Source organism: Streptopelia decaocto, assembly GCF_964273445.1.
Source record: "Streptopelia decaocto genome assembly, chromosome: 2".
NCBI lineage: Eukaryota > Metazoa > Chordata > Aves > Columbiformes > Columbidae > Streptopelia > Streptopelia decaocto.
The window spans coordinates 86,924,158-86,946,637 of record NC_138655.1 but is presented as its reverse complement, the minus strand read 5'-3'; the positions used below and the strand labels follow the sequence as shown (position 1 = coordinate 86,946,637).

The 22,480-nt window shown below is 37.2% G+C and overlaps 1 protein-coding gene across 4 annotated transcripts in view; it reads right to left on the bottom strand.

Annotated features, from left to right (window-relative positions):
* Window positions 1-22,480, bottom strand: part of RELCH (RAB11 binding and LisH domain, coiled-coil and HEAT repeat containing) — a 79,874-nt gene that overhangs the window by 8,421 nt on the left and 48,973 nt on the right. For 2 of the 4 annotated variants that reach the window (XM_082044066.1, XM_082044069.1), the window contains 15 exons: window positions 21,163-21,234; window positions 20,236-20,376; window positions 19,441-19,605; window positions 18,505-18,652; window positions 17,719-17,875; window positions 17,039-17,162; window positions 15,892-15,940; window positions 15,379-15,458; window positions 14,409-14,515; window positions 13,719-13,818; window positions 9,518-9,600; window positions 8,520-8,583; window positions 6,727-6,865; window positions 5,680-5,796; window positions 4,556-4,644 (listed from right to left, as the gene is read on the bottom strand). In XM_082044066.1, coding sequence (XP_081900192.1) covers window positions 4,556-4,644; window positions 5,680-5,796; window positions 6,727-6,865; window positions 8,520-8,583; window positions 9,518-9,600; window positions 13,719-13,818; window positions 14,409-14,515; window positions 15,379-15,458; window positions 15,892-15,940; window positions 17,039-17,162; window positions 17,719-17,875; window positions 18,505-18,652; window positions 19,441-19,605; window positions 20,236-20,376; window positions 21,163-21,234 — 1,635 coding nt within the window. Of the gene's footprint in view, window positions 1-4,555; window positions 4,645-5,679; window positions 5,797-6,726; window positions 6,866-8,519; window positions 8,584-8,774; window positions 8,858-9,517; window positions 9,601-13,718; window positions 13,819-14,408; window positions 14,516-15,378; window positions 15,459-15,891; window positions 15,941-17,038; window positions 17,163-17,718; window positions 17,876-18,504; window positions 18,653-19,440; window positions 19,606-20,235; window positions 20,377-21,162; window positions 21,235-22,480 lie in introns of those variants that run through there. The other 2 variants (XM_082044067.1, XM_082044068.1) reach the window with 2 other exon arrangements.

The following is a 22,480-nucleotide window of genomic DNA, read 5'->3' as shown; positions in this document are numbered from 1 at the left end:
AAATTTTCTCCACTCACAGCTCAGAAGAAAGCTAAGCACGTCGTTGAGACACTACACTTAAGAATCTCAAAGCTACAAGCAATTAAAATTAGTAGTGTCTTACCAAACCTGAATACATACAATAAAGGAAAAAAAACTAATTTCAATTGCTAAAATACAGATCACTCACTAATGGTTACTGCCAAGTGATAACTATTTAAAAGTGTATTTATATACATTTAAAAGTGTATTTCTTTCAAATCCCTGTCAGACAGCTGAAGTACGAAATATCCTTTGAAACCATTTATTACATTGATAAGATGCAGCCTGATCTGCAGATCTGTGCCACTGTTCACTCTATTCCTTCAAAAGTATTACTTAAACGTTTGAAACAGTTTGGGTAGCAGATGTGATATATGTTGAATGTTTCAGAAAGCAGCATACAAACCTGTGTATGAGTCTAACAGGACTACAACTATTAATGCTAAATTTGCTGTCCTTCATTTGGATAAAATACTATGCAAGTGCTAAAACTCAAGAGTACAGATGTAGAAAAGAAATGCATTCAGAACTTCAGTGAAAAAAAACAAGCTTTCTTTCTGTATGAAAAGAAAATTGAAATTTCTAAGCACAACAGCCCTAATTTCTGTTACTTAGCATTTCTACCTCTGCACTGGAGCACTTCTCCATTTTTGTAGATCTAACTGAATGAATCTACATGTTCCAAATATCAACAACATGAAGTCTTGATCAAGGAGAAGAATAATTCAGCAGGGACCCAGAGTCATTTGAATACCAGGATGGAGGTCCCATCCATTGCTCAGCTCCTTCCAGGAAGGCTGCATCATTCTTAGACAGATTAGAGCAATTCTTCCCTCTTCTCCAAATTAATTAGTCTTAAAGTTGAGGGTGAAACAGAGGACAGGTATAAATATAGTATCATATGGCAATTACACATTATAATTTTGCACATACTGCTCACACCTATTCCCTTGGGTTCTCTTTGTTTAGTCACAGGACTGGCTGTGAAATAATTTAGACCTCCTTTAAGAGAGATATTTTATTAATAGAGATGTAATTCTAAATATAGAGACATTTAAGAGATATAACATATGCTTAAGTTTTATAAAAAATACTGCAGATGGACTAAATATTTTTATGAAATACTGATTATATCTATCATGCAACTCAAAATCCAATCGTTTTGAAAATAAACTGAAGGCAAGCAGAGAAGGTAAAAGAAGGGACCTGACAGAAGGGACTAAGCATCTGAAAGACAATGCAGTCATTGGTCCCAGCCACTACTGGTTTCATGAGGAGAAAGTGTTGCTTAATATACTTAATTTCTTTCTACAACAAGGTTACTCGCCCAGTTGACCAAGGGAAGCCAGTTGATGTGATCTTTTAAGATTTCAGTAAAGCTGGACAAGGTGTCCAGCACACAGCTGGATGAACACACAATACAGTGGGTGAGCAATTGACTGACAGGCCGGGCTCAAAGGGTTCTAGTGAATGGGTTTACGTTGGGCTGGTGACCAGTCACTAATGGGTTCCACAGGGATCCATCTTGGGGCCAGTGCTCTTCAATGTCTTCAAAAATGACTTAGATGCAGGACCTGGTAGAACACTAAGTAAGTTCAGATGACAACTGAGCCCTGGGGAACACCACTCGTGACCGGCCGCCAAATGGATTGGGCTCCATTCACCACAACTCTTTGGGCCCGGCCATCCAGCCAGTTCTTTATCCATCGCAGAGTTCACCCATCCAGGCCATGAGCTGCAGCTTCTCCAGGAGGATGCTGTGGGATATGGTGTCAAAGGCCTTGCTGAAGTCTAAGTACACAACATCCACAGCCTTTCCCTCATCTACTAGGTGGTTACCTTGTCATAGATCAGGTTGGTCAGGTAGGACCTGCCTTTCAAAAACCCGTGTTGACTGGACCTGATCACCCGGTTGTCCTGTACATGCTGCATGCTGTCACTCAAGAAGAGCTGCTCCACAGCCTTCCCTGGCACCAAGGTTAGACAGGTTTGTAGTTCCCCAGATCCTCCTTCTAGCCCATCTTGTAGATGGGCGTCACATCTGCCAACTTGCGGTCAACTGGGAACTCCCTGGTTAGCCAGGACTGTTGATAAACAATGGAAAGCGGCTTGGTGATCTCCTCCACCAGCTCCATCAGAACCCTTGGGTGGATCCCACCTGGCCCCGTAGACTTGTGTGTGTCTAAGTGGTGTAGCAGGTCTCTAATCATTGCCTCAAACTATTGGGGCTTCACTCCGCTTCTCATCCCTGTCTTCCAGCTCAGGGGGCTGGGTACCTGAAACACAACTGGTCTTACTATAATATTAAAGACTGAGGCAAAGAAGGCATTAAGTACCTCAGCCTTTTCCTCATCCTCTGTCACTGTGTTTCCCCCCACATCCAATAAAGGAGATTCTCCTTAGCTTTCCTTTTGTTGCTAATATATTTACAGAAACATTTTTTAATTGTCTTTTACAGGAGTAGCCAAATTCAGCTCTAATTGGGCTTTGGTCCTTCTAATTTTCTCCCTGCATAACTTCATGACGTCCTTGTAGTCCTCCTGACTTGCTGCCCCTTTTTCCAAAGGTCATAAATTCTCCTTTTTTTCCTGAGTTCCAGTCAAAGCTCCTCTGTTCAGCCAGGCCAGTCTTCTTTCCCACTGGCTCATCTTTTGGCACATGGGGAGGGCCTGCTCCCGCTCCTTTGAGATTTCCCTCTTGGAAATCCTGATCCTGTTATTGAATATGACAGACCAAAGAAAATTAAACCAAATCCAACTTTTGCTTACTGCAGCTTTCATATACCCCTAGACTTCCCAAAACACAATACATCTCCCAGCTCACTCTGAATACTGAGTATTATCAGTACCAGATCTCCTCCAGTGCTGCCTGTGGTAAGGATGTGCAATTCTGTTGCCTTTGATGCTCCGGTCACTACTGTCCCTTCTGACTCAGTCCTCTGAAGTCAGATTCTTTCCTTTTAGGACTGGAAAGTTCCTCAAATCAATTCACATCCAGTTCTACATACTGTAAATTATATAAAATAATATGATAATCTACAGAAAATAAAAGAATGAGACTATAGGCTAGTAGACTGAATATATAACTGGAAGAGGGGACTTTGTTATCAAGAAGTTAGAACTCCTAGAAGAACATGGTTGTCTCAAGTCACTTTTGCAAACATAAGGAAGAGTAATTACTTTTCTCAAGTACAAAGTAATCCATGAAGATGTGCTATTAACCTTCAAAAACCAGAAAGATATTCCTTTGTACATTTTGATTAAATCTTTTCCTCCATCATTTGAAATGTTCATACTGTCAAGATTCTCCCAACATGCAAGTGAACTATGTATCTTGTTTTCAGCTGCTGACTTTGTATCTACGTTTCAATCTCTGTTAGTGTTCATTCTCTTTAAGGATTTACAAAAGAGTGCACAGACCTATGGCAAAGATTTTCAAGTTTCTCAAGGCAGCTTCTCCTGCTAACTCTTCTCTTTTGATAGTTTCTGTAAGCTCTTTCTACCAAAGACGATCTTGTTAGCTCCCATGTTGTCCTCTCTGCTTATTAGAATTTGGTTTTTACAGTTCACAGAATCACATCATGGTTGAGGCTGGCAGGGACCTCAGGAGGTCCTCTGGTCCAGTCCCCTGCTCAGGCAGGGCCACCTACAGTGGGTTGCCCAGGACCATGTCCAGACACCTTTTAAACATCTCCATGGATGGAAACCCCACAGTCTCTCTGGATAACTTGTGCCAGTGCTCAGTCACCCTCACAGTGAAAAAGTGTTTCCTGATGTTCAGAGGGAACCTCCTGTGTTTCAGTTTGTGCCCGTTGCCCCTGGACCCGTCACTGGGCACCACTCAGAAGAGCCTGGCTCCATCATCTTTGCACATTTTCCCTTCACGTATTTATGTACACTGATAAGAGCCCTGACAAGCCTGCTCTTCTCCGGGCTTAACAGCCCCAGGTCTCTCAGCCTCTCCTCATAGGAGAGATACCTCAGCCCCTTTGTCATCTTAGTGGCCCTTTGCTGAACTCCAGGTCTATGCTTCTGTACAGGGAAGCCCAGAACTGGATGCAGGACTCCAAATAAGAATTGCATCCCATGCATTTCAAGGACTATACGGGGTGTTTCAAAAACACCCCGTACTTTCCTCATCCTTGCCTATAATTTCTCTCCTGCACTCCACCAATTTTCATCTGCATTTCCTTGGACAGATTGTGGCCACTGATTTTAGTGTATCCTTGTTCTGATGACAAATCAAACTGTAAAAGCATTTCCTTTTTCTTCAGTCTACAAAGGTCTGTGTTCCTACAAGCATTTCTGACAACTGAGTACTTCTCTGCAGAGGTCCTCAGCTTAAAAATACATTTAAAAAGATTTTCACTGGTTTTTAAATCGTGTGACTGTTTCCTTATAAAAAAACCCGTCAATGCTATGTTTTGATGCCACTTATGAGTAGCTCTCCTTAACTTTTGGTTTTAAATACCATTACATTTCAACTTTTGCTGTCACCTGCATCTCACAGTCAGTTAGTAAATACAGCTGCTCACCTCATGCTCTGGCGAGAGATGTTCCATGTCAGTTCGTAAACACTTAAGTCCTGGTAAAAAGTGACTGACCATTAAATCCTCTGAAATAACTAAAATGCAGGTTGTTAAGGTATTATAAGAACTGTCTTCTGAAATGATTTTTTTTTTCCTGTCTTCTAATGTTATTCTCTAGAACACAGAGACAAGCTACAGCAGCAAAACCCGAGAAAACAGAACAGCATTTGTACTTCATGACTAACGAAAAAAAAACAAAAGATTTAATTTTATATATTTCATACATCTGTAACATTCTTTCAGTACTTTTTCTTAATTTACTGCTTTTGTAGCTTTTTCTTAAAGTATCTATCAGTTCCACTGTATTGGGTCTGGCTGAAATGGGGTTAATTTTCCCCATAGAAGCTGCTCTAGAGCTGTGCTTTGTATTGGTAGCTAGAAAGGTGTTGATAACACACCAGTGTTTTGGCTTCTGCTGAGCAGCGCTCGTACAGCATTAGGGCTCTCTCTCCAGCATTCCCCCCTCGTCAGCAGGCTGAGGGTGGGCAAGATCTTGTGAGGGGACACAGCCAGGACAGCTGATCCAAACTGACCACAGGGATATTCCATACCATATCATGTCTACTCAGCAATAAAAGCTAAGAGAAAGGAGAAGGACGAGGGACATTTGTTATGACGTTTGTCTGCTGGAGCAATTGCTACATGTACTGAAGCCCTACTTCCTGGGAAGTGGCTGGACATCACCTGCTGATGGGAAGCAGAGAATAAATATTCTGTTTTCATTTGCTTCCATGTACGGCCTTTGCTTTTGCTTTATTAAACCTCCTTTATCTTGATCCATGCATTTTTGTTGTTGTTTGTTTTGTTGGTTTGTTTTTTTAAGAAATTAATTTTATTTTCTGCTCCACCTGTCCTGCTGAGGAAGGGAGTGATAGACTGGCTTGGTGGGCACTTGGCATCCAGCCATGGTCAACCCACCACATCCACGTTCTGTGAAAACCTCTTCTTCATACTGAGCAGATCATGTTTTACATAATACATTCAAAGACAAACTTAGTTATCTCCCAAGTATTAATCTTCTCCCCCCACCAGAGAATTAACAGCTAAACTTCCCCTAAAAAAAAGGATACAACAACAGGAAAGAGCACTGTAGGCTTCAAACAGGTGGGTAGCGATATCGAGTCTCTTCGAATCCACAGACTGCTGGTTGTTGACCAAGGCTAACTTGTGCAAGTGTGGGATAACAACTGCAAAAGTAAATACTGGTGTAAGTATTTAAAATTGCTTTCTATAGACTTGCTTAGCATTACACAGTTGCTAACAGGCAATCACAGGCATCTGAAGCATCACACACTAGCATGGAGTAAGAACGGCAAATAACGGCTTTCGACGGACAGCCTTTGCAGATTTAACTCATAAATTCAAAATTGACATTAAACTGTGTTAACACCACTGAAAAGAAAAAGGTACCTCAGAGTACCTTTGAAATAGTAACAGTTTACAGAAAATCTTTTTCAACATTATTATTCTCCTGCTGCTAAAGCTGTCTAAAATATGCTTCTATTTTATAAATACAGCTGATAAGCTAGTGACAGAGATATGCGTGTCATGAGAAATCTCCACTGACTACAGAGGCAGCCTATATAATGAGCTTAGCCTGCTAAACTAGATGTCTCCAGTTGGGAGGCATGAAAGCTCCTCAAATCTTTTTTTTACAAGGATCTTTAATACAGTCTAGCAATTTGACTTTGCTCTTCTATGTGCTTTACCTTTCAGGGTCATAAAAAAAAGCTGTTTTGTTAATCTGAGATGGGTGGAATACTTGAAATTCATATGCCAACAGCAGGTGAAGCAATGGGGGAGGGGGTAAGAGGAGGGCATTTTACTTGGCAAGTAACGACAAAAAAAAGACAACTTCAAATTTGCTCTGCAGCAAAGTGATGAGTCCCCTCCGGCTCTGAAGTCACTCATCATCATGTGCTGGCATTCTACACACACACCAATGTGAAATGAAAATTTTATTAGTGAAGTCTTAAATACTGGGCAATATCAAACTCTGAAAATAAAGAGTTTTCATCAAACTTTTTGTAAAGACAAACACATATCAATATAATCAGCATACTCTTTGCTTTGGGACAGAATGAGGAAGACTGTGTCTTCCCACTGGTGCAACTTACATTCATCTCTAAATCTGGGCTCAGCATTGGGTCCAACTCTTCCAAATGTTTTTATGATTTCTGTATGTAGAGAATGTTGGTCTTGATATTGAGGGTCCTCCAGGAAAGATGCCAGCTGCATTTTTACTCTTTCCAGAAGCTTAAATATTGCCAGAGAAATAAAAAGTACAGAAAAGAATGAAGATGCTAGAAACGGTTATGGTCAGTTCAGAGTATGTCTAAAATCTTCTGTATTTCAGATGTTACACCTTGGGCTTTCTATTAATTCACAGGTGTGTTGTGTTGTTGTTGGTGTTGTTGTTCTGTTTTGTTTGTTTTCTCCTCTGACAGGATATTCCAAACTCTTTGGTGTTCTACATTTTAAAGACTGTTAAGAGTGTTTTAACAAGGTTGATCTTAAACTACAGACAGGTGCTTCCATACAGCTGTTTTTTCCTCCTCACAATTCCTTGGTTTTAATACTCAAACTTTTTACCTGATGTTAAAATTTCCCTCTTACTGTTAATATCTTGGGAATTTTCCCATTTAATTAGAACTGAATTTTTTTTTTTGGTAACATATCCCAATCTGTATGCTGAAAAAAATTCTGCAGAGGACATAGATGCAAAAGTGTATTAACAAAAAAAAAAAAAAAAAAAAAAAAATCAATGGAATGAAAAAGATTTCTTCAACTAAAGGCTAGAAAAATTGAAAATTCAACTATACCTAAGATGCCGTAAGTATTTAATTTGCACTCAAAGCTGTAAAAATAACACTTTCTGATACATTTTAGAAGGTGGTATCACCTCTGTACTCTAAGGCTTATTATAATTAGTGCAAGGGATGCAGTAATTTTTGTGTGGTAACAAAACAGTATTCTTCCCAAACTGATTATAGGCATGCATTCCAAGCTCCAAAATTGTAACTTATCCATCTTCCAAGTACTTGTGAGTCATTGCTGACTTCTTACTCACATTTCCTCAAACACATTCTTTTAGAGTATGTTGAAATTACAGGAAGAATGCAAGCTCTGCAAAAGGCTGCAAGGACTTTAAGAAGAAATTTGATTGTAGAGTTATTATACAAATCAAAACACAGTATTTCTACTGCTTATAGCAGAATCCTGGGTGTCTTTTTCAGAATTCTCATCTATTACCAAAGTTTCATCATTTAAAAAACAAGGAAGAATTACATATCTGTATTACCTTCAAGGATTATTTATTTTACATTACTGTGATGTCTTTTAATGCCATCTTGGACACCACGGGCTAAACCAGCAGATATGACAAGAACTACAAGAGACTTGTGTGCTTCTAAAGTAGTGGGAAGACAAGCAGGATATCCTAAAGCATCTAAAATTGTACAATGTACTTATGTGGAGGGCAATTGAAGCCCACCATGACTTTTTGGTTAGCATTTTAAAGTAAAGCCATTTTATTTGAAAATAAACCGTATTGGAGAATGTTTTAACAAAAATATTTTGAGCATGGGATTTGCCATGTTCTAGCAGAGGCCTCCCTCTCTAAATACCGGTTTTTCTTTGTTTATGTTTGGTTTAATATTTAGAAGAAAATGTTTCTATTAGTTAAAAGAGGGTTGGTTTGTTTCCAAAAAAAAAAAAAAAAACAACCAACAAACCATTGCGAAACTTAAAGGACTTTTGGAAGAAAAAACAAAGGAAGAAATAATTTTTAAGCTGTGTTTTTCTTCTTCCATGTTCATTAATAAATTCCAGGGTTTCTAGATTTATTAAACAAAAAAAATAATCACCCACTTCTGCTACAAAATCAACAGCCTGACAACAGGTGTCTTACCTCTCTCTGAGTAACAGTTTCCATGATGGTCCCAAAAGCAGGAATTGTTGCAATCCTTACTGAACTACAACAGAAAAATAGAGTCTTTAAGATGTACGAAGCATTAAGAAGAAAATTAATTAAAAATAACGCAACATTTAAAAATTAGAAAATTAGTACTTTAAGTTACATTAGTTTCTAGCAATGACAAAACAAGAAAAGCAGACCAGGAAAAAGACAGACAGGATTAACTCAAGGTCTCAATCTGAAACTCACAATTCAGGATCACTGGACAAGGTAACAAGGGCCGGAGCAACCCGCTTGTCAACTAAGGCTTCACTCATGCCTCGAAGAGTCAGCTGTAAACCAGTCAACATGCAATAAAGAATGGTTTGGTAAACTGGAAGAACTGGGTTAGCTGTGACTGAGGATGGGCAGGCAGACTCTTGGGGTTTTTTCTTGGTTTAGTCACCCACACAAGACATTAGAACAATTAAGACTCTACTCATGCTGTAGCGTTTATTAGTAACAATCCGTTAGTGAAATTAGCAAAGCATCCCTCCTCGGCTCGAAAGAAATATCACATCAGAATGTCCAGTGAATAAAGTACTACTGTTGTCTATCATAAATTAGATACAGCCAAAACTATTTTTGCATTTCAGTAATGCAGATGATATTTAGTTTTGCAGTAGTAAAGCATTACAAAACATATTAATATCCAGTTTCCTTCTAGAAATAAAGTGAGCAAATTTCAAAATTGAGAACATGTTTAAGTATAAAAGCCATAAAAACGAAATTACAATTTAAGTTTTCTATTTGAAGTTTATTCAGCAGTTTTAACCAGTTTAGCTGTATGTGTTGCAGTAAACCTTTTTATTTACAAATAAGCGATTTAAAAGTTACATTGGCTTAGAAGTAATTCACTTGTTGTTCAGCTATAATAAGAAACAGAACTGATGGATTTTTCTTCCCAGCTATTAAGAGGGATGCTGGGTATATAAGACAGTCAGGAAACTTACATTTCAGGGTCACTGGAGAGAGTAATGAGAGCAGGAACAACTCTCTGAGCTACCAGAGTTTCATGTACCCCCTTCACCAACAGCTGAGTGGTCGGAGCAGGGGGGTATCACAGGTGATGCACGGAAAGAGCGAGCACAGTATCATGGGAAGAAGAACGGCACAACCAAGAGAGAGAAAGAAAAAACACAAAAAGCAAAACAAAATTAGAAGCTAAGCAAATACTGCTACACTAGTGCTTCATATACGCAAAGGCATGAAGAAAGCTGAAGTGGTCTGGCAATCAGCACAAACCTGACATATTCAACAATATGATGATATTTGCTCTATTTGCAGCTATTTTAAAACTCGAATTCTCAAAACTCTGGCAAGTAATTATGTATTATAATTCAAATACTAATACAATGATGTATTATAAGCATACATATAATGATGTATAATTAAATACTAAAGTGATGGTAATTTGAGTTTGACAGTTCAATCTAAACGCTGTTCCTAACTCAACGGAATGGTATTCATTATAGCAGGTGGCTGTCACATGCAAAAGCAAGGTCTTTAGCTAAGCCAAATGCATGTAGTTTTCCCACACTGAGTGATACTCTTCAGACCTTTTACAATATTACAAATAGCACCTTCCTAGATGCCACTAAGCTTTCCTCAAAGTCATTTGGGGCTATTTTTGATTTAACTGCCATCTAAGCAGTACACACGTGCAATTACCCTTGCTGGTCTATGCATGTAGAACACGAAAGAAACCTTGGATTATCCATTCAATGTGTTTCATCAAGTCTTTTTGCAAACTAAGGAAGAGATACATTTGTTGCAATATATGCCAAATGTTAAAAATTGAGATCACAGTGAAATTTATTACCCATAAATTATGTGGAAACTGAACTTAGATGTTCCCAGGTGATCCTTTTTTTACATTACTTATGTAGCTATACATAAGCATACATTTGCTGCATGTGTAGCAGATGCCCTTTACATGCTTTCTACATATGAAAACCTACTAATTTTCAGAAGCAACAAGTTCCAAAAATTCTTCATATTCAGCAAAAGTTTTTTTTTTTTCTGTCTGCCTTAACAAAAAAGGGAAAGAGTTTCCATTTTCTGTCTCGTGTGAGGAATTCTGCTGGTTGTAGGAGATCAACATAAAAAACTTATCAGTAGTTTCTGTGAGAAATTTGAAATGTCCTTGTAGTGCTTAACCAGATTCTAATTACGGACATTATATCATGAACACAAATTCTATGCTTTTCCTTCCAGTGGTGTAATGAGAACACAAGATCCACAGGGCATGGGGAAAGCAGTAGTTGTCAGTATCACAAAGTACCACAAGCAGGCGATATTTACACTGTCTAACCAGAAAATGTTTTACATTCTGCTATTTGTTTGAGCATTCCTGCTTTACCAACTCTGATTTTAAAACAACGTAAACTGGGAAAGATTGGAAGGAACCTGACTTTCCAGAAGCCTTCTATACAAACCAGCAATTTTTATTAAGCAATAGTTGTGTGTGCATGTATGTGCGTGCATGCATGGGTGCACACATGTACTGAACGCATTGTGGCCTTATGGATAATAATAGGAGGAGGAGGAACAGGCAGAGAATTTTTAAGCTGTATAAGAACATGTGCATTACTGCTGCAAAGCACCTGGAGGGGAAAAGCTGCAACTTCCTATACTTGTTATGCAGAAAGTACTAGGAATGTCAGTTTAACCACTACATTTTAACATTAACACATTTGATGATTATTTACAGTGGCGACAACTTAAAGGGCTGATGGGTTGCGCTTATGGGCTACTCTTCAAACAGCTGTTAAGGACATGGCTCACTGTTTGACTAATGTGATCTTACTCCTATATGCAGATATACCAATTTTCCCATTGATTAAAATAAGGAGTTGCTTACCATTTTCAATTTTAAACATAAAGGGGCTTGAGTTTTCTTTACTAATCTTGAGAAAAGCCTAGAGGCAATGTAGTGCTTTGAAAAAAAATGCTTGGGATTTGTATAATTAGCAAACAATTTAGAATGATCTCAGCTTCATGACTCTGTGGGCTGCCACACTTCTAGTTACGGTAAAGCGTGGTAAACAACATGGTTCTGTCTTACAGAAAATAAAACATGCTTTATAATTCAAGTATTATTCTAAGGGTAAGTGTTCCTAGCTTTGAACCTTATCAGACCAACAAAGCTTATAACTCAGCTATGTGCTTCATGTTCAAACCAGCAGCAATCAGTTTGCATCAGCATTCAAATGGTAAAACTACTGACTGAAAATACAGAAGCAACAGAAACAGCTGGATGGGCAAAGCCACGTAGCAGCGTGTAAGGTCACAGAGATACAGACAACACATTTTTATGCTGTTTTGACTCCTCTAGATCAATGTGTGACCATCTACTCATGCATACTACACCTTAAAAATGGTAGCACAAAGCTTCTGGCCCCCAAAAGGAGAGAAGGGGTAGAACACCTCCAAATCACTTTCGTGTCCTTGCAGTCCTCCACAGGCCACAAGGGTGTGGTAACGCAGTCTGGAAGGCCCAAATCTCGGCCCAAATTTCTGTGCGGCTCTACAGACCACTGCGCTGCTCAGAATCTCTATAGTTCTCACATACTCTTTACCTTAATACCTAATTTCTGGGGTTTGCCATTCAGCAGCCTCTGAGATGTCAGTAATTCCTTGTTTGAAGGAATCTTCAAAAAGTAAGACCAACTATTACCACCTCTTTTATTTATATATTGCCATATATAAATATATATGCTATGGCTACCAATGAAGTGGCAATATGATACTATTTTCAAGTGATTAAAGTGTCTGCAACAAAGTTGCCTGTGCTTTAGTAAAAACTGAAGTATATTACATAACAAGCAGTCAAGTAGCATGCAGGACTGCCTATAAATAATCAAGATGCAGTTGAATCCAAAAAGCAACTGCAAGCAAGACAACAGGGTGTTACAGCTGAAGTCTTTCATATGTTTGGCTAATGCTTATTAAAAAAAAAAAAAAAGGTTATATTAATATAAGGTTATATAATATAAACAATATTCTTGTTAGAGTTAAAACAACAACTCAAAAATATTTTAAAGGTGACTAAAAATTTTAAAGGAAAGAAAAAAAAATACAAGGTTGGAGGTTTCCAATAGAAGTCTCAGGATACGTCTTAAAGTGTCTTAAAGTGATCTTTTAGTGCTTCATCTGCAACGGCTTGCAGAGCTGCAGTAAAGAACAATAATGGTGACCTTAAGTGCTCTTTTTCCAGAGGCGGAATTGAGATTTGTTTTTGCAAATGGATACAGGGTGGCAGGTTCAGCTACAGGTCCACTCCAAGGTTATCCAAATGAGTCAAATGTGGAAGAAATAAGTGTGGGTTTTTTTTCTTTTTCCTTTTTTTTTTTTTTTTTTTTTAAAGGAATGCACTGTGATGGTATGATTAGAAATATGCTTTTTGTACATTTCTTCTTAATTAACACTTGATAAAACAAAGGCATGATATGGAAATAAAAGCAAACTAATTAGTTGAATGTAAGAGTCTTTATCCAGAACAAATTTATAGATGTTAAGGGAAAGATGAAACTGTCACTAGGTGTCAAGTAAAGTAATCGTAAAGTATTTCAGTTTTTACAAAAAATACGTAATATGTTAAATGCGTGTTTTCACCACCACATTTGGGACCAATGGAAATTCCTTTGAATTACAAAGGAAGAGGATTGTATTGAAAACCACTAACTTGTGAATTAGGCTACTGATGATGTGTTGAGTAACAAAAGCAAATGTTAAAACTCAGAGGGATGCTTGGTTATGTTTATCTACAGACCTAAGCAAACACATTTGACGATGGATTTGATTCCGGTCTGAACACAGCTTAGTAATGAAATCCGTTTTCATAAATGGAAAATGTTTTGCAGCATGCAATAATCAGAACACAACAATTAAGGCAGTGGCAGATCAAGGAACACACACACAGTTACTACAGAAATATCTTGCAAGTGGCTAATGACAAGTTGCTTAATGACAGATGTGCCGCTGAACACACAACAGACACAGAAACAACTGCTCAACAATTCCTGCTCCATCACACAGTGCACAACTTCAGCAATTTGTAATTTTTAAGAATGTAGCAAAATAATATGAATTACTGTTTTTAAAAATACGCTCTAGTTTCAAAAAGGTGTAAAAAAGGTTGGGTACACTTACCTCAAACATTCTAGCAGCTGTACATCGAACAAGAGCAGAAGTATGGACAACTCCATACCATAAGACAGTTAATAGCAGCTCATGATAAGCTGGGTTTGCACTAAAAGAAAACAGTTGGGCAATCAAAAAATCAAAAAAAAAAGCCACTCCCAAACCCCAAATATGTTCCCTGCCTACAAAATGTAGTCTCAAGAATCCATGGCCCAAAAAATCTAAAACTCTAACATTTTTCCTTTCTGAAGGATACATAACATTTATCTCAGTCTGAAGGACATGCAATACATTGCTGCCTAGAAAATTGCTTGCATTTTGAAGTTCATTAAAAAAATCCCAAACCTGTAAGACTATAATTTTCAATAAATTATGACACTGCACTGAATGTACATATGTGTCTAGAAAACATAATAGTATGGGAAACAAAAAATGAATTTCTGTTTTATCCTCAATGACTGATTTTTGCCTTTTTTTTTTGGTGTTCCTTTTTTACACTTCAGAAATTTTTTACCACTACATTTTTAATCTAGAGATTAAAAGTTTAAATTTTGTGAAACACCAAGGGGAAAAAAGCAAGTGTACCCTTTATTCATCCATAGCATCCCACTTATTAAAATCACAGCCAGATTAGCAGCTTCTCATAAAAAAACCTTCTGATGCATTTAAATTGAGCCAACCCCAAGGTATATTCTTTACCCCAGTTCCACAAAGGAAGCTTTCAGGCTGTCAAGAGGAGCATGGGACAGTGAAAGCATCGTCATTACATCTTCTAAGAATCCAACTAACAGCTTGCGGTCTTCTTCCTGCAGGAAGAGTGTACAACATTGAACGTAACACAAGTATTGCTGCAGTTGTGATGGCCTACAGTTATGAAAGAGAGACTACGAACGAGAACAAACTAGATTTAGCCTTTAACAATCTTCTTATGAACTTGGCAAATGTGGTTTAAGAACAAGAACCTTTCCAAGGAAACGCAAGAAGAGATTTTATTTCTGTATGTCATCAAATAAGCACACACTCATGCATAAATTACCCAACGAGTTTTACTAAAGAAACTTTTGAGAAGAGGACTTAAGCACTTTCATGGCTCCTGACAGTTCGTAATTGCTCACAGTCCACCAAAAGTCTGTGAGATGATGAAGTATTTATTTTTTCCTGTAAACCACATATATGCCAGTCCATAACTGTTGGTGACTGGAGGATTGGGTAGTATTATGCATGGAGTGTTTATTTTAGTACCAGGTAACACTACAGTTTAAGACTCCAACTGTGCCCAAAATAGTGATTTACCTACTTATCCGTTTCAGTACATTTTGCAAAATCATGGTTGCAAGGGTCACAGTTAAATGGCCAAGAACTCACTTATGGAATAACATTAGTATTTTGTAAAGAAGCACATGGCAGCTGTGAATGTCTGAGAGTTAGCAGTGGTGAAGATGTCCTTTTAAAATTTACTGAATTCAGGTTTTAACACAGGTGGCTATCATCTAAATGTAGCAGACAACCTGACCAGAAAACTTTGCTTTTAAATGTGTTCATAGCTGTCTACTTATTTAGCTATCTTCAAAGCACAAGAGCACTGTGAGTTTTCAAACAGTTAGTTGGTTTTTTTTAAGAATAAATTTTACATATTATATGTTTAACAAAGGAACAGAAAAATACCTACCTGAATATAACATGTAAGGACCCCTGTTGCATAGATGGGAACTGTGGCTTTTGTTAGCACTCCGTTACCTGCTGTGGAATCTAATAAAACACAGTAAAGAATTTAGGTTTTATACAAATACATAGCTGTGCATATATGTGTGTAATATATATACACTATATATTCTATGTTTTCATATATATATATAAAAGGGAGACTTATGTGTGTATTATAAGTATTAGGTATATTCACCTTTTTACATATACATGAAAAATTTATACACATAAACTTATGCGCACATGTGCTAAATTAATACTGAAGTGGTTTTTGGATTTGAGATTTTATTTTTACTTTATACACACACACAACCTACAAAGCCAGGGTTTCATTCCGATTAAGATTAGATATTCAACATTTCAGAAAGAAGACAAATTTGAGAACTGCTATCTGAAAATATTATTTGAATAACAGATTGGCAGGTGTTTTTCCGGTTGTGTTTAAGATCAATTTTTATTCGAGTAAAATGCTACTTACCTATGTTTTCCTCAGAAAGTCTTAAAATTTCCTGGAACTGTGGTTTTACCTATACAAAGGACAATGAACCCCATATAAGAAAGCCTGTTAGCAGTGTCAGTTAACTTAGGAAAAAAAAATAATAATAGCAAAATAAATAAAAAAAAAGGACATTTTCAATGCACAGAAAGAAAAAAAAACTTTAACAAGCATAGAAATCTTTTACAAAAGTTGCAAGTACGACCTAAAATTGTAAAAATTTCTATTAAGTATCCACACAAAGATAGCAGTATTTAGCACTCATGATACCAAAAGTTGAAATCTCTTTGCAATATGCTTAGTTGGGCTCTAGGGTTTACAGTTCACCAAGCCATATGTGGGAAAAAAAAACCAAAAAACAAAAAAAGGGTTTTTTTTATATCTTCAGTACCAATGAAGTGCTCTCTCACAAAAATACAGCTGAGATAACCAGTATCAGAACAATTTTATAGAAGCAGGGGTTCTAAAGATAACGTACCGAAGGGGCTTTCAAAGACCAGAGACTGGCTTTTCTTCTCCTCTGTGTAGCCAGCACATGATGCTGACCCTGTTCTGTAATCTTATCTTTGGGTAGTCCCTTGTGTTTTACAATTTTCCTTTAAAATATTTTTAAATTATATTCAGAAGTTATTTTATTGAGAAAAATGATGTATTTCTTGATAAAAATGTTTAGCTATCATCTATAGAAAATATGTTGAGTAGAGAAAGCATTAATTCTAAATTTCCAATCAACTACAGGCTGGAGTACTTATGTATGCTGCTAACACTGAACAAACAGCATGCTGTTCTGAAGAAAGGCAATTGTTAAATCACTGGAATTAGGATAATCTCTCCCACTTTCTGTGCCATTCACAAAGCAAATATGAAGAACACAGTTTAAAAAAAAAAATAATAAATGCTTGCTTGTTGGGCAAGATGAGAAAGCCCTTCCAAAAAGGTCAAAAACAGAAATCAAAAGGAGGCAGACAGAGGCTGAAAAACAGGTTTAAATATACATATGGAAAAGCATCAGTGTGACATGCAAATACAAATGGTCACATAAAGTACAGGTATTCAGACACACCATAAATATGGAGAATATATATTATCAAAGCACTCTTTTTGTAGAATATTTAAGGCAATATCTTACCTTAGTGTTTGTAAAAATTTTCCCAAATGTCCTACAAAGTCTCCAGAAAAACCTAGAGAACTCATGGACACAGGCAGTTGATGCTACATTGATCTTGCCAACTATTTCTATAAGCTGTGGTAGCCTAAAAATCAGGAAACAAAAGGATATTAACCACTACTCTGATCTTTTGGTTTATCTCCAGTTGTATTTGTATAGATTTACTGTTTATATTACATACATACACGCAGCACTACTGGTTCTAATAAAATTATCTACATGTTCTGTACAATTCCTGACCCTTGAAGAAAGCAAGGGTTTAAGTGCCAGAAAAGTCCGACCTACATTTTCAAACATCTGTTACTACAGAGCAGCGTATTTCATGAAATATTCAGAATACAACAATCTCCACTTCAACATAGAATTGACTACACTAGTGCAAAGATGCAAGAGGTAATTTTTGGAGCAAATAGTTAACTATACATTCTGCTAGATAGTTGATATTTTCTGAAAAAATCAGAGTCAATCCAATATGAAAATTAAAATGCTTAAAAAATTAAGTATTTTCCTCTTTAATACTTCTTAAACACAATCATACTTAAAATTCTTATGTTTAATAACTGTTAAACATAATCATGCTTAAGAGCTACTAATTTTGACACATCTTAAAATTAGAAATGACAAGCTATGAATTAACTCACAGTTGATTGACTACCCATAGCAAAGTCTCCCAGCCCGTGGTACCCTCATGTTCCAGCTGATAGTCGTATAGTTGCAACAACACTGCTAGTTGTTCGCGGCTTCCAATGATGATGGCCACATCCTGAAGAGGTGACACGGGTCGGGGAAATCTAGTGACTGTAACAGCAGAGAAGAGGCAATCACGAATGAAAGAAAGTGAAAATACCTTGGAAGTGATGTAAGTAGAGACAGATAAGGAAGCTGAAACTCTTGAGTGCCTTCTGTGTAAGGGTATGTGACTTCTTTCACAGGAATGAAGTAGGAGTAGAGGGAGGGAAGGAAATAGAAAGATCTTTTCCCAAAAGGGGAAAAACAGAACAAAGAAAAAAGTCATGACAAATCTTCCTATGCTGGAATCTGCCTTTAAAAAAAGCAAAATATTCTCTCTGTCAACTTGGCAACATTCAAGAAATAAAATTCACAACATGACAGAATCTCTTCACTGAGTTTCTTTCTCTGTTCTTGCTATATAAGAAAATACAACATAAAGAACAGGTGGATTAGAAATAAAGGCTTGGGGACATAAATCATTACTGTACGGATGGTTTGCTATTAAAATCTAAAGTTTACACATAGACTCTGCAACTTATGTTTATGCACTAGCCTTAAAAACACACAGAACCCAAATACATGTGGACTGTGGACTACTTTCTGAAATTCTTCCTTTGCAGTTAATAGTGATTTGAGATTTGTCACTGAATTATACAGTTTATAAAAATTCCACATATCAGAAATGAATCATTTACCTTCTATTTGTGGTACTTCTCCCTGAAGTTTAGCCTTGCTTGTGAAAGGTGCATTCTGTAGCACCAGTGCAAACAGTGAAGGAATCAGTGACTGCAGAGCAGACAGATACATGTGGAGCTTATGTTCGTCCAAGCCATGCTCTCCTTCCTGAAACAAACAGGACATTTACTTAAAGCTTTTGGGCTGGATGATCTGTTGCTTAGGCGTGTACTCCCTGGCAAGAGGTCAACATGTCTGTGATGAGCTTCTACACAGAGACACTAATTATATAGTAATTATCATAACCACAAGCTTACTTTGTGTCACTATCTGAATTGCCTTGTCACCCTTAAGTCACTTCTACTCAACAGAATCAAGCAGTATAGCTTTTGGCATTTAGTAGTTCATATTGATGAACATATTGATATTGTGATAGAATATTTTTCAGAACTCTTCAGATATCTACCGAATCAAGTGTGCAGGGAAACTGGTTCAACTGCAAGCAACCTAACGAAACCATTTGATTCTACTTCCTTTTTTTCTTGTCTAATAAATATTGCACTTTATTAAAAACTACAGCATTAGGACACTTAAAATAATTTAAATACAGGGCAAACACACTCAAAAATACACTCAGAATAACACATATTATCTGGTCACAGCCCCAAGTAAAGTGTTTTCTGAACTGCATTTTGATTATTTGGCTATAAAGCAAAACATTGTTAAAGAAAAATATGTTTGCTTTTGAGGGTTTTTACTGTGTGGCTTTTTTTCCTCTCTTTCCGGTCTTCCAAATGACAACTAAAAGTTACAGAGTTACAACATTCTCCAGAAAATGTTTCTCCCATAGAACATTAAGCAGTGATTCTTTACATTTTTGTATTTTTTAAAAAAGCCTGCCTATTTAACAAAGATACAAAGAAAATTCTCCAATGTAGAAACAGCTGAACACATACCCTGAGCAATTTTTCAATTTTATTAAGCAGTGTAGGTATAAGATGGAACTGCAAATTTCCCAGTTCTGTTGTCCAGGCAGCGTAAGCAGGTAAAAATACCTGATGTGTTGCACTAACTACACGTTCTGAAGGGTCTCCTAAAGCTGAAAGCAGCAGTTCAAAGCCCTGGCAAAAGATAGTAAAGAATGTAATTATTTTCCTAAAATTTGTGCTCGAGTTTCCCAGACAAGACACGCAGACTAGAAAAAGATTACCATTTATTTTTAAAACTTTATGCTAATACAAATAAAACAAGATAGTACACGGAGGGCTTTCAACAGATATTCCCATCACACCTACAAAGGTCAACAGCAGGTGGTTCAATGATCCTGCCAGTATTTCTCTACAGTCAGATTATCAGAATTAATACAAACACACTTTACCACTCTTCCTTCAAAAACTGAAAATTAGAAATTCTTCATTTTCACTTCTCTGAAACATTATTAGGCAGAATACTGAACTACAAGCAGACTTTGTTGTAGCAGACAAATCTCTGTTAGCAAGTGATGATAACAAATCGGCTAATAGTGTCAGGTGGGCAATGAAGTGGTATGTTCTTGAAGGCAAATTATGAATTAACAGAGAAGCTTCTGTATAAGGCTTATACCTGAGGTTCTAAAGAGACTTTTAAGTGTATGTTTTCTTTTTCTTCTTGGTGATACAACAAAATCAATGTTCATATAAGCCATCAAAATTTTTGAAACTATCTGAAAGATTTAATAAAAAAAACCATGAACATACAGAACCCAAACTAACCTGTTGATATTTGTCTGGATCATCAATATATCCCATAATGATGCCAAGGCTTTTGATCACAGCTTCTCGTACCAGATCTGCCTTATCTTCCATTAGCATTTGCTGCAGCATGGAAAGTACTAACGAACTACGAATTTCTTTCTGTTTGTAAACAAGAAACAAGAAATTTGTTAACAAGAAATGTGGGTTTCTATCAATTTTTACAAAGAATTTGCAGTTCTATTAATGCTCACAAACAAAAGCCCTTCCTCCAACCACAGATCCCTTTATGAATATTACACATTCAGCTTTCACAACAGAAGATGAATGAATATAAAGTGTCAGTAGCCTCATTAGAGAGTCTTTTGCCCTACTAAGCACAAAATTGAGATACTTTAATTCATATGGAACCAAAAAATAACTAACAGTAAAAAACTATTATAGGTCTAGACTTAAAACAGAATCTTTAATCACTGCACTACTGAATTGGAGAAGTGGGGTTTTAATTTGGGTTATTAACCTCTTTCTCTGAAGCTTCAAATTCTAGTTCTAGACTTAATTTTACTGCTATTTCTGACTGGCAGCACTCTTGATGTAACATTCCACGGCATTTGAAGAATGCTATTGTTGGGTGCTGATTATTTTTTCAGAGCTTGTTTTCTTAATTGGTTCTACCTGCCTTCATTTTTAATGAAACAAAGATGATTTTTTCAGAATATACTGTTTTAAAATACATTTTATAGCTCGACTGACTTTATAGTAAGCTATCTCCTCCTTGATGTGATTGATTGAATTTCACGTGTAATATAAAGCAGAAGACAATGTGAGTGACTATGCATAACATACACACTTTGGAATATCTACATTGATAAAGGACATTTACATTATGTAACAGATTTTCACTTTGTTTTCACTAGCAAAGTATTCAGAGTCAGTATTAATTCTTACTGGAAGGTAAGGTGCAAGAGCTCCACAAGATTCTGCTACCAGTAGCCGTCTCTCTGGGTATTTGTGGTTGATCTGGTAAAGAGAAACAAAATGGTGATTTGCTTTGCATCAACCAGGATCCAAAATGTGGTTAGAGCGAACTGCAACGGAAGGATAAGTCTGCTCTTATTAGTTAAATGTTGAATGTGTGTGTACAAGTTGCATATGGGTACTGAGCAGCCCCAAATTCTTGCACTGAGGCATAAAGGCAGAGAAAGCCTTCTCTACTTGTCCTATAAAACAGAGCTTATAGTAAGAGAAGAATCCAAGAAGCACGTATGTATATGAGGTAAAAATAAGTGCGGAAAGCAGCATATGGGCTACTGTTAAAGAATATTAGTAACTTCTGAGTTGGCATGCCATGAAATATTTTCTCTTGTGCAAACCTTCAGGAGCGCTGCTCCTCTAAGAGCTACACAAGTGCCCTCTAGTGCCCTGAGCCAGCCAGTGCAGCAGAGCTGCCTTGCTCTTGCAGAGACATCGATGTCCAAAGAAAACACACGTACTGAACCAAAAAGTACTTGCATGCTCTTGAAGTTCAGCATAAATGCATCACGCCTCTAAAATGTGACTGAAAACAGCTCCTATCCCCAAGAACCTCTTGATTCTGTGCCACCTCCCCTTTCCACTCAAAGGCTGTTTGAAAATCCTGCCTTACAAATCAAATATTGACACCTTGGGACCAAGTTTGCATCCTGGTGGAGTCAACGTTAATGGTCAGTATAAGGATTGTACAACGAAACATGTGATATGTTTCCATATGTTTTGTGAATAAAAATTTTAGGGTAAAATGGAAAGAGGGAAATTTGGATGGTTTGATCCTGACAGATAAAATAGGATATGCATGTGGTGTGGCTATTTCTTTCTCTCTTGCTATGCATTGTATAGCCTTGGTAAGATGATCATCTTGTCATGGAAAAGACCAAGGTACTCACTGCCTTCTTTGTCTCAATCTTTACTGGGAAGACTTGTCTTCAGTAGTCCAGGGTCCCCAAAACCCACGCAAAAGTCTGGAGCAAGGAAGACTTGCCTTTGGTCGAGAATTATCTGGTTAAGAAACATTTGAACAAACTGGCCATACCCTAGTCTATTGGCCCTGATGAGGATGCACTCATGAGTGCTGAGGGAGCTGGCTGATGTTATTGCAAGACCACTCTTGAAGAAATGTTGTGGTAATGGTGGAGGTTCCTGAGGACTGGAAGCAAGCAAATGTCACTGCTATCTTCAGGAAGGGCAAGACAGAGGATCCAGTGAAATCCAGGCCAGTCTGACTCACATC